Genomic DNA, 13,189 nt, shown 5'->3' with positions numbered 1-13,189 from the left:
TTCACTGGTGATTTCCTGTTTCTGTCTGTGACAATGACCTGCATACACCATAAGGGTCACAACAACTACCCAATAGCAGTTTGTTCCTCTCCCCTCTCTTTTCCTGTTGATCTGGAATGTGTAGAGAGTGAGAGGGAGGCAGGCAGCTGCTGAACGGTGAGCATTGTGTAAGAACATGGATAGTAGGTGTGGCTAGGTAGGTGACATCACAGAATAGGGGTATAAGTCATGGCGCTGGAGAACACTACAGCACCAAGCACCTGTTGCCTCTCTCTCTCTCGCTCTCTCTAGCTGCATCACTCGGGACTGTAAAGCTGTAGCTACTATTACTGTGTGTGTACTCTACTGTCCTGTGGACTCTTGGATATTATTGCAGACTACGTCTTCAGAGATACTCTACCAGAGAATAACTATGGCTCTATCACTGAACTCTCTCACCATCATAACACTCTGTGTGCTCCTGCAGGAGGGTAAGTTCTCATCCTTTGCACTGACTTTTCATTCAACAGATACTTTGTTTAGAACGTATTCTAAGGTGTATGGGTGATACATGACAATGCGGATTTGTATTCTTTAGTCGTAAAGATGACTGACAGTGAGTGTGTATGAGTTTCATTATGCAAGTGCTCCATTTTATTTTCATGAGGTTGTTAAACTGAATATGAGGGGTCATAGTTCAGTTGAGATGTAGAATTGGAGCTCAGGGTTGGTTGAGGTGGTGGGGATCGATCCAGGATAACATGATAAAACTTACAATGATGAAAGATGGAGAAACACCTTAAAAAATAAGACATCTTTCACCATGTCAGCTCGAGTTTTCGAACCAGGGACCATTCAGCTACTGGCTCCGCGCTCTAACCTTTAGGACACCTGCTGCCCTGATGCTAAAACTCCTGCTGCAGCATGCATGTTTGGTTTTCTCATTACTTAGTTTCACTCTCTGAATGATAGATCAGTTAATCACAGCTCTGGCAGGTTTACTAATGGGTGGGTGGCTAATGACCATGTTGTGAAGTTACTGCACGACACATGCTGCCTGATACCAGACTCTTTGACCTACTCCCACTGTTCGCCCTACAGAGATATAATACAATGAGAGATCCTGCTAGGTCATACATGCAATCACACTCTCTCTGATAAGATGCAGATTATATAGGCACGGTTCAACTCCTATCACTGCATTTGACTTTAAATAACCGCAGTTGGCAACAAACACAGTCTTTGTTTGACTTGGATAACATTTCATAACAGAGTTATGAATCAAAGTTCAAATGTGTTGAACAAGACCTGATGCATAGGAGAATGGGATGGCAGGTAGCCCACAAGTACTTCTCTGTATCAGTGAAAAGGACTTTTGATTAGGATGTGGTGATGTATATTTGCTCGTTGCTGATTGTCAAATTGCACAGTCATCCAGTGATTTTGCTGAGTTATAACCAGGCTCTTAACCAATGATCCTTTCTGTCTCTATAGGTTTTGGGCTCCCTGTATCCAGCCAGCCTGAGCTCCCTGCCCAGTCCCCGTCCCAGAACAGCCCACACCACACCAGGGTTAAACGATGCTCCTGCAGTAACTGGCTGGACAACGAATGCATCTACTTCTGTCACCTGGACATCATTTGGGTCAACACTCCCAATAAGGTCATCCCCTACGGTCTTGGCAGCCCCCTGTCCCGACGTCGCCGCTCCACCGGGCGATGTGAATGTGCCCACCCAGCCGACAGGACCTGCTCCGGATTCTGCCACAACAGGTGAGCTCACCTTCAAGAGACGAGAAACTTCTACCCTCCTTGCCTCCCTCATCCAACCCTACCCTTTCCCCTCCTTGCCTCCTTGCTAGATACCAGATTGTATCAAGCCAGTGACTATCTGTGGCAGTCAGTCGTCTGTGACCAGCCTGTATCAGGTTGTATCAGGGCTGCTTGTCGAGGAGATGCAGGGAGGAGGCGTATTGTTTTTATGGCTTAGATGTGTAACTAGTGATGGGGGAGGAGAGAGGAGGGGTAGGGAGGATGGATGGATGGGGGAATAGCCTGCATGTTCTGGAGGCTTAGAGCCCCCTTACAGACAGATCCATTAGTCATGACACTATTCTTGGAATGTTTTACCAGTGGGAATGTCTGCTGTATTAATACAGTTATTGCTGTTATGACATACCAAGGTTGAGGATTAGTCTGTGTGTCTCAACAATGTTTTATCCTGCTCTGTGAAAAGTCACTGAGAACAGGCTGTAGGGCATGCAGTACAGACATTACTGGGTTGAAATCCCTAGTCAACCGTCTCTCACTGCTAGCATTGTAGAATCATGTAGTAATGTAGAATCCAGCCTCATGGCCCTTTAGGAGTAGTCGAGATAATGTGTTCTTGGTTTGCTCTCATTTTGACATGGTTGTTCTTTCGGTTTGCAGCTCAGAGAACCCCAGATTCGTAGTGGTAAGCCCCTCAGACCAGACCCTGGAACAGGCTGTTAGCAGTCCAGACACAACCAGCAGCGACCTACTGACCTCTCTCAGGTAAGAGAAAAACAAGATATCATTAAGGACCAGACATTTTCCCAGGCCTAGATTAATCTTATTCCTGTATCCATTCATCTTATTCCTGTCCCCATTGAGGATGTTAACCTGATGTTTCTCTCTTTGTTCTTTACAGAAACACGGTCCGATCCAACATGGCTGCCATAGAGCAGGCTGCTCCCTCTAGGAAGAAGAATGTGTCCAGAGCCAACAGACTGAACATCGGGTAGATGAGGAGGAGGGAGGAAGAGGAGCTGAAAGAGGAGCTTTAAGAGCTCCAGAGCATCCGAACAAAGACCCCCTGGAGGAAACTTAGGGAGTCCTCCCCGGGGAAGACATAGAAGAGAGGTCCTAAGAGAGACCCTGAGAAGAGGGCAAATATGGAACACTGGCTGCCCACTGTTGTATAACACCTAGTAGACTGGATATGGACATTATCTGGATATGAGTCTTGGACTAATCTGGCAAAGAGTCCGATTCGGAAGACTAGGGAGGACCAAGTGTGTCCTCTGTGAACTGTGACAGTCTGGACTAGGATGGTTGCTGACTGTGTGCTGGTCATGGGTTGTCATCATGTCCCAAACATAAATACACTTTCTGTGTCTGAGCACCTGAAATGGGTGGATGCAAGACAAGGCATTCTGGAGTGATGTTAGTCTATGTTTACTTTACAGGCTTACTTCATTAGTGCCTTGAAAATATTGACCACTATTCTCATTTGGATTTGGATCCTTCACCTGTCACACGACATCTACTATATCATAGAATAAAAGATAAAAAAGGATTGTTCCTCTGTATCAGAGATGTATTGCCAGTTTATAGTGATTGCCATGCATGCATTTAAACTACTTGAAATACTTTTGGCACATGAAGGACATTACTTTAAGGGACAGGGAATTACTACACACACACACCTTCCGGTAGCAGCAGATAAAAGCAGGTCTATTGTGATGGCGGAAGTATTTATTGCGCAGCCACTGTTAAATGTTTTGATTGTAGACAGAGCCAAGGCAGCAGACTTCAATGGGTCTGCTCCTTGCCAAATATGCAGTGACTGTTTTTCTGCTTTCAACAAATATCCATTAATGTCCATGTTATTACACATTGGGAAATTAGGACACTGCACTTCTGTTCTAATGCCTTCAAGGGAATGTGTTTTTATGTCCAGTAGACTTTAGATGGGTTAGGCTGACCACAAGGCATTGACTGGAAACGCTACCGTCTTCCACTGATGTTCAAGTCCAATGTCACAATGCTGTGTATTTATGATATGATTATTTATTTATTTGTTTGTGTTTTGTTGAGGAATTTGTGTATCAAAATGCTGGCCTGCGCTTTTGTTTGGCGTACTGTTGCTATCCCTAGAAGGACAATTCACCCACAATAGTCTATTTAGTAGTCAAATACGCTCTGGGAGGTTGAAAGAAATGTTTACTTACGAATTGTTCTATTCCAAGCTATTCATATGATCTATTATCAGCAATTATTTATTTAACTTATTTTTTGGCATATACTTATATATTTGTGTTGTGTGAGCTTATCACTTTTAATGTGTGATGAAATAAATACTAAAATGAATGCTCTTGCTTTGTTTGATTATTTACTAACAATGATAATTGATTCTTGTTTAGTACAGTAACAAATAACTGAGTGAAAGCTAAATTCAAAGCTTTCTTCACACAAATCTCAGATTTCTACATTTTTTAAAGGTCATGAACAGTCAACGTCATATTTTTCATGAACGTGGAGGATATTTGGATGAAACCAGATCAAAGTACGATGACCAAAGAATGAAAAATGACTGTTGCTTGATCATAAAGTTTGATCCTAAAGTTACTGGTCGCCTCCCCCATGTCAAAGACTTGGATTCAGGAGGTGGGATTATCAAGGGGATAGGGTGACATCACCCTAACTCGCATTTTAAAACACCAATGGTAACGTTATATTTTTGTACCTAACTTAAATAAGTACTGCCTTGTAACAAATATCGGAGAAGGCATGTTTGCAGAGGGACGTGGTTTATGAAGCTAGATAGCCACTCTACTGGTGCCAAAATCTGACTGTAGGGTGTCAGCAAATGTAATTAAAAGTTTACACTACTCATCTATAGCAGTGGTCCCCAAAAGTTTATAGTCCTGTACCCCTTCAAATATTCAACCTCCAGCTGCGTACCCCCTCTAGCACCAGGGTCAGCGCACTCTCAAATGTTGTTTTTTGCCATCATTGAAAGCCTGCCACAGACACACTATACAATACATTTATTAAACATAAGAATGAGTGTCACGCCCTGACCTTAGAGCTTTTTATGTCTCTATTTTGGTTTGGTCAGGGTGTGATTTGGGTGGGCATTCTGTTATTTTTTCAATGTTTTTGTATTTCTTTCTTTTGGCCAGGTGTGGTTCTCAATCAGGGACAGCTGTCTATCGTTGGTAGATTTTTCCTACATGGTTTTTGTGGGTAGTTCATTTCTGTTTAGTGTTTTGCACCTCACAGGACGGTTTCGGTTTCGGTTATTCTCGTTGTTCTTTTTGTTATAGTGTTCAGTGTCAATAAAAAGCATGAACACTTACGACGCTGTGCTTTGGTCCGATGATTCCTCTTCCTCTTCTTCAGACGACGAATACCGTTACAATGAGTGAGTATTTTTGTCACAACCCGGCTCGTGGGAAGTGACAGAGAGCTCTTATAGGGCCAGGGCACAAATAATAATATAATAATAATCAATATTTTTGCTCTTTACTTAGCCATCTTACATATAAAACCTTATTTGTTCATCAGAAATGGTGAATAACTCACCACAGGTTAATGAGGAGGGTGTGCTTTAAAGGATGCACGTAACTCTGCAATGTTGGGTTGTATTGGAGAGATTCTCAGTCTTAAATAATTTTCCACACAGTCTGTGCCTGTATTTAGGTTTCATGCTAGTGAAGGCTGAGAATCCATTCTCACATAGGTACGTGGTTGCAAAGGGCATCAGTGTCTTAACAGCACGATTTGCCCTGGCAAGAAACTCTGAGCGCAGCCCTATCCAGAAATCTGGCAGTGGCTTCTGATTAAATTACATTTTCACAGAACCGCGTGTTGCAATTTCGATGAGGCTCTCTTGTTCAGATATCGGTAAGTGGACTGGAGGCAGGACATGAAAGGATTTAACTTTTTTTTTTTTAAATTTTATTTAACCTTTATTTAACCAGGTAAGCTAGCTGAGAACAAGTTCTCATTTACAACTGCGACCTGGCCGAGATAAAGCAAAGCAGTGCGACAGAAACAACAACAGAGTTACACATGGAATAAACAAGTGTACAGTCAATAACACAATAGAAAAAAAGAAAGTCTATATACAGTGTGTGCAAATGGCATGAGGAGGTAAGGCAATAAATAGGCCATAGTAGCAAATTAATTACAATTTAGCAGATTAACACTGGAGTGATAGATGAGCAGATGATGATGGTGGCAGGGTAGCCTAGTGGTTAGAGCGTTGGACTAATAACTGGAAGGTTGCAAGTTCAAACCCCCGAGCTGACAAGGTACAAATCTGTCGTTCTGCCCCTGAACAGGCAGTTCCTAGGCCGTTCCTACGCCGTCACTGTTCCTAGGCCGTCATTGAAAATAAGAATTTGTTCTTAACTGACTTGCCTAGTTAAATAAAAGGTAAAAAAAAATGTTTTTAAATGGTGTGTAAGTAGTGATACTGGTGTGCAAATCCAGTCGTTTGTGTTGTCCATTTCGGGAAATTACCTGCGTAAGTGAGCAACCAACTCACTCAGGCGCTACACTGTATCACATTTGACATTGTCCGTAAGCTTGAGTTCAATTGCACACAAAAAAATCATACAATGATGGAAAGACCTGTGTGTTGTCCTTGTTAATGCAGACAGAAAAGAGCTCCAACTTCTTAATAATAGCCTCAATTTTGTCCCGCACATTGAATATAGTTGAGTTGAGAGTTGCTGTAATCTTCCATTCAGATCATTCAGGCGAGGAAAAACGTCCAGAGAGGCCAGTCGTGTGAGAAACTTGTCATCATACAAGCGGTCAGTGAAAATTATGGTCAGTAAAAACTTTAAGCTCGTCTCTCGATTAAAAAAAAAGTGTCAATACTTTGCCCCTTGATAACCAGCACTTCTGTATGTTGTAAAAGTGTTACATGGTCGCTGCCCATATCATTGCATAGTGCAGAAAATACACAAGACTTCATGGGCCTTGCTTTATCAAAGTGTACCATTTTCACTGTTGTGTCCAAAGCGTCTTTCAAGCTGTCAGGCATTCCTTTGGCAGCAACAGCCTCTTGGTGGATGCTGCAGTGTACCCAAGTGGCATCGGGAGCAACTGCTTGCACCCGCGTTACCACTCCACTATGTCTCCCTGTCATGGCTTTTGCGCCATCAGTACAGATACCAACACATTTGACCACCAAAGTCCATTTGATGTCACAAAGCTGCCCAGTACTTTAAAAATATCCTCTCCTGGTTTACAGAAGAGGATGTCTTACTTATTTGACTCCCCATAAATGTAACGGATATATACCAGGAGCTGTGCCAGGCCCCCCATGTCTGTTGACTCATCCAGCTGTAACACATACAATTCACTGGCTTGTATGTGAAGTAGTAATTGTTGCAAAACATCTCCTGCCGTGTCACTGATGCATCGTGAAAGAGTGTTTGATGAAGACATTGTCTGTATAGTTTTTGTTGGCCTTTTCCCCAAGCATTGTCCCAGCCATATCCGCGGCAGCAGGAAGAGTTAAGTAATCCAGAATAGTATATGTCTTGCCTGTCCTAGCCCCTCAGTAGCTCACCACATAAGTCACTTCTAGCCCCTCCTTATTAATGGTATCTGTTGCTTTTTATTCTCGCTAAAAAACTCCTGTGGCTTATTTTTCAAATTGTCATGTTTCGTTTCTCAATGTCTGCGCACGAGTGAATATTTCCAGCGAGAGAGTAACGGTTAATGTGATTGGATGTTAATTATTTGACTAGGCTACCTGTATTTGACATTGTGTTGTTATTTTGCTGAACACTAAATGGTTTAATTGTATTTTTGGCAGTGAAACAAGGCTACTCAGGCGAGAAAAAAAACTGTTTGATTAAAAAAAATATAATGTGAATTAAATTTTAATTTGGCGTACCCCCGACAGGATTGCATACCCCAGTTTGGGAATACCTGATCTAGATTATAGACTCTGTGTTGACTGTTCTAGGAGCCATGCAGTTGAGTTCAGGAATAGGATGAGGACCAGTATTGTCATATGGAGGTCCAAACAGAATTATAGCCAAGCTCGTCCATTATGCTCTGATTGCGATTGATCTACTTACTGCATGCATTATGCAATATCGTTGGGCAACTCAACTCTTCAATTTGTTGTGTATTAAAATACAATTGGTGTTATTTTGCACGTGCAGTATAGTAAACATCCTGATTACCTAACACCATTCAGACCCTCGCTGCCTTACAAAATTATAGATGGAAACAAGCGTTCAGTTAGAGCTTCCATTGCTGTGTGTGTGAGGGGAAGAGGGTTACGCTGGGACAAACAATACTCTCTGTCTCTGCACCTGGGTCAGCATTCGTAGTTCACCCAGTCACCTCCTTTCCTCTCTTCCTCTCGTATTTACACACTGACTTCATTATCGATACTACAGTCCCCCAGCGAGGCTTTACCAACTGTGGTTCAACAGATTACTTAACGTAAGAAACCAAAACAGGATGCTTTTCCTACATTCCGGAGAATTTCCCGACACATTCCTCTGGTGCAGGAGAGAACAGGAGGGAAAAAACAGTGGAAAAACCGCAGCATGTGTGCTGGCAGGGTCACCGATACACAGCTGATATGGATGGAGACTGATTGTGTCCCAGTTACTCACTTGGTTGTCATAACATTGCTGTATTGTTTTCTTTTATTTCATTCTCCTCTCATTTGTTTATCTTTGTGGGAACGTTATGTGTTGAGGGATTTTACCCACAGTATACCTGTGTGTGTGAATGCATGCTTTTGTCTGTTCTCGTTGCGTATACACTGAGTGTACAAAACGTTAAGAACACCTTCCTAATATTGACTTTGCCCTCCATGCCCCTACAGCCTTAATTTGTAGAAGCATGGACTCTTCAAGGTATTGAAAGTGTTCCACTGGGATGCTGGCCATTGTTGACTCCAATGCTTCTCATAGTTGTGTGAAGTTGGCTGTATGTCCTTTGGGTGGTTGTCCATTTTTGATACACACAATTTGTTGAGCGTGAAAAACCCAGCAGTGTTCATGACACAAACCGGTGCACCTGGCACCTACTACCATACCCCGTTCGAAAGGCACATACATCTTTTGTCTTGCCCATTCCCCCTCTGAACGGCATACACAATCCATGTCTCAATTGTCTCAAGGCTTAAAATCATTTTATAACCTGTCTCCTCCCCTTCATCTACACTGATTGAAGTGGGTTTATCAGTGACATCAATAAGGGATCATAGCTTTATCTGGGATTCACCTGGTCAGTCTACAGTATGTCATGGAAAGAACTGGTGTTCCTTATGTTTTGTACACTCAGTGCATATGTGTGTGTGTGTGTGTGCGTGTGTGTGTGTGTGTGTGTGTGTGTGTGTGTGTGTGTGTGTGTGTGTGTGTGTGTGTGTGTGTGTGCGTGTGTGTGTGTGTGTGTATATGCATGTTGGTTTGTCTCAGTGTTTGTATGTTTGCTGTTATTCAACTCCAGCCATAAGGTCCAGCAGTACCCAGACTGCAGACTGTGGTTCCAGAACAGACCGGTATCTGAACATTCCTTTACTTCCTGGGTTTGTTTCAGCCAGGGGACTGTAATGTAGGTGGCTGGTAGGCACCGGAGGGGACATTCTGACAGGGCTATCACGACTGTTTGAGCCAGTCCCCATCTCTCCTGATACTACTCAGCTATGTGTCTGGGCTGAGAGTAGCTGAGATGAGCAACAAGGAAACACAACAAGGAAACAGGGGTTGGGGATCAGGTTAAAGGTCAAGTTGTCTTAGTGGATAAAAGCCGCCTGATTGTCATGCCATGCAGGCGGAACGGAAAAGCTCTTTGTGGTAAACAGCCAGTACAGTAGAAAGAACAAACATGGTGACATTTTTGTGACGAGTACTGTATTGCATTCCTCTACGCATACTCACGAAGTCACACAGTCAAACAATGAGCCCTCCTTAGCCGACGATCTCAACATTCCAAGCTTTCTATTCTTGTCCAAGTTTTTGTTACATTCTTAACCATCGTATGTCTTTTGTAACTTGCCAGTACGAAATTGGTCATTGTAATTCAAGTTTACAGTAACCCAGACCACCAAGAACAAACATTTCTTAATCCGTACGAGACATAAACCCGATGTGTTCTTTTTATAAAACACTGTCGGTCAATGAAGCGTCTGTACTGGATGGCATTCCTGCTTGATAGTTTAGATAGCTGTGTTTCTGTACTGTGTCCCGGAATACACTACCAGTCAATAGTTTGGACACACCGACTCATTCAAGTGTTTTTCTTTATTTTACTATTTTATCATTTGAAGAATAATAGTGAAGACATCAAAACTATGAAATTACAGCCAGAAGAGGACTGGCCACCCCTCAGAGTCTGGTTCCTCTCTAGGTTTCTTCCTAGGTTTTGGCCTTTCTAGGGAGTTTTTCCTAGCCACCGTGCTTCTACACCTGCATTGCTTGCTGTTTGGGGTTTTAGGCTGGGTTTCTGTACAGCACTTTGAAATATCAGCTGATGTACGAAGGGCTATATAAATCAATTTGATTCGATACCGACAGAATACGAACAAGTCTTTGATATTAATTACTAGTCTGCAGCTAGGAATTCGGTATCATTGAACGCGAAGAACGACAACCGCCGAAACATCCATTCTACAACAAAATGAATGAATGTCACTCTGAACTATCCACTATAACCACAACAGAGAGAGCGAGCGGGAGAGAGACGGACAATTCTACAAAATAAACAACTTTTCAACAGCGATGAAGACGACACACTGAGTGTAAATATTTATATTGATTGCAATTGTTCCCGAATGAGTGAGTGTTCATGTGCAAAGGATTAGCATTTCCATTGTTCTAATTATTAACTCTGTAGTGACTTCTTAGTCGACCCCCACTTCCCTTTTGTCTAACAAGCCGCGATGCCGGTTTAGCCCACTAGGGCACATTCTCCTATCATTTCTTGTAACCATATTTACTTTGTTGTTTTGTTTATGCATTTCTGTGAATTACCTAGTTAGTAATAAATAAATGATTTAAGACAATTGATGTATGGATGACTCATAGTGAAGACTGGGTTCGTGCAGATAACCAACAATTTACGACATTTGGAATGAGACTAACATAAAATAAATAATTCATTAATCAGAAGACTATGGATCAGATATGAAAATATCTGAAAGATTATATTGGGAAATTGTAACCTTATAACCTTATAACCTTGTAATCTGAATATTTTCCTTGGTGCCCTGACTTCCTAGTTAATTACGGTTACATGATTAATCAGTCTAATCACGTAATACTAATTACAGAGAATCTTTGATAAAACTAAGTCTTCAATTTAATGATAGTAAAGACACGACAATGGCTACCGCAGCATTCTGCAGCTATATGCCATTCCATCTGGTTTGTGCTTAGTGGGACTATCATTTGTTTTTCAACAGGACAATGACTCAACACACCTCCAAGCTGTGTAAGGGCTATTTGACCAAGAAGGAGAATGATGGAGTGCTGCATCAGATGACCTGGCCTCCACCATGCCCCGACCTCAACCAAATTGAGATGGTTTGGGATGAGTTGGACTGCAAAGTGAAGGAAAAGCAGCCGACAAGTGCTCAGCGTATGTGGGAACTCCTTCAAGACTGTTGGAAAAGCATTCCATTCGAAGCTGGTTGAGAAAATGCCAAGAATGTGCAAAGATGTCATCAAGCCAAACGGTGACTACATTGAAGAATCTCAAATCAAATATATTTAGATTTTGTTTAACACTTTTTTGTTTACCACATGATTCCATCTGTGTTATTTTATAGTGTTGATGTCAGTGCTACAATGTTAATAACCAGACACTGTAAACATCCAACCATCTTCCACTCTATAACCACAGATGTACACCCTCAGACTACAGATGGGTATCTTAATTTCCCGTTCACACGTATGAATGACGGCCGTGTCCTGTCCTCTCCAGCATACCAGAGGATGTAGCAGCAGACTGCAGACACAGGGAGCAGGGGGGATGGTGGCCGGCCAGTACCCATACCTGCATACCACACCATGGCGACAGTGTAGACCATACACACATCCCTGGGATGAGGACCACACACGTATATTGTATGTTTATGCTTTAATGTATCTGCATGTTGTGTGCTACTACTAGACAGGCTACTCTGTGTAATGTCCTGGATGTGGCTTACAATGTTGAAATCATCATACTTCTGTTTACTGCCATCCAAGGTCAATTAGGGCCATTATCAGACCAATGATGTATTTTTTGGAAGGCTGGAGGCTGGAGAGTTGTCAAAACTCACATTGAGTCAATGAGGAAGGCTGTGAAACAGTGAACCAGGCGTTTGCTTTCTTTGGAGAACGATAGAGAACATTGAAACTCCCTCCAAGAAAAATGTGTGCTCAGATTCACGCAAGGTCAGCAAGGCCATGATAATATGTGTTGTTTAGGACAGGCTGACTTCAGAATACAAGGTTGGCACAAGAGGCTTCCTGACGACTTTAATGTTCTGAGTCGAGGGACGGAACTCCCATCTACAGAGCAGGAAGAGACAGGTAGAGATGCTGCCAAGAAACAGAAGAGATGCATGGAAGAGGAAGAGAACTAGCCTCACAACTTCGATGAAAGCAAATCTGAAATTGCCTTAATGATTAACAGCTTTTTCATTTTCACTATCACTTTCATTATCACATTATGGATGCACTGAACAGGGTTGCAGCATTCTGTACATCTTGATAAAACGAATCCTAAAGTCAAATTGAAAGGACAAATAAAAAGAAACAAACAGTAGTCATTGTTAGGTGATACATATTTTCAGTATGGAGTGTTGACGTAGTCTCAGTCCAGACATGTCTGTGGGAACAAAGGGACAGAATCCCCCATTCACTGGCTCCATTACAGGAAATGCCTGTTTCCTCAGTGTCCAGGAACTACTGTAGCCCTCTCCATCTCTCTTTGATACACCCCACTACACTTCAACAGTCTACAACCCCTCTCTCCCTCACACACACACTCTGTCTTAACATGAGGCCAGGAGGTGGTAGTGTTTGTGTTGTGTCTGAAGTGCACCAGGAACGGCTGGCTGGCTGGCTGGCTGGCAGGCAGGCAGGCAGGCAGGCAGGCAGGCAGGCAGGCAGGCAGGCAGGCAGGCAGGCAGGCAGGCAGGCAGGCAGCCTGCAGGAAGGCAGGCAGGCAGGCAGGCAGGCAGGCAGGCAGGCAGGCAGGCAGGCAGGCAGGCAGGCAGGCAGGCAGGCAGGCAGGCAGGCAGGCAGGCAGGCGAACATTCCCTGGTCCCGGATGGGTGGAATACAGAGGAGATACAGCAGATAGATAGGTGCTATCATTAACAGGGAGGCATCCATTAGATGTCTACACTGGGTTATGTGGTCATGATTTCACTTCACTGAGGTTTTTGTTGGATGCTTAAAGTGCAGTGAACCCTGCTATGTTACTGTAATG

The 13,189-nt window shown here is 42.9% G+C and overlaps 1 protein-coding gene across 1 annotated transcript; it reads left to right on the top strand.

Moving 5' to 3' along the window:
* The first annotated feature begins 245 nt into the window (after nucleotides 1-245).
* LOC110496401 (endothelin-2) lies at nucleotides 246-4,080 on the top strand. Its single transcript, XM_021572278.2, has 4 exons — nucleotides 246-470; nucleotides 1,474-1,750; nucleotides 2,408-2,512; nucleotides 2,649-4,080. The coding sequence occupies exons 1-4, from the start codon at nucleotides 413-415 to the stop codon at nucleotides 2,740-2,742; spliced, it is 534 nt and encodes a 177-aa protein (XP_021427953.1). The 5' UTR covers nucleotides 246-412; the 3' UTR covers nucleotides 2,743-4,080.
* The last annotated feature ends 9,109 nt before the right edge of the window (nucleotides 4,081-13,189 follow it).

The sequence above is a fragment of the Oncorhynchus mykiss genome, chromosome 18 (assembly GCF_013265735.2).
Source record: "Oncorhynchus mykiss isolate Arlee chromosome 18, USDA_OmykA_1.1, whole genome shotgun sequence".
In the NCBI taxonomy this organism is placed as follows: domain Eukaryota; kingdom Metazoa; phylum Chordata; class Actinopteri; order Salmoniformes; family Salmonidae; genus Oncorhynchus; species Oncorhynchus mykiss.
The sequence above is the reverse complement of the archived record's forward strand: the minus strand, read 5'-3'. Positions and strand labels throughout refer to the sequence as shown.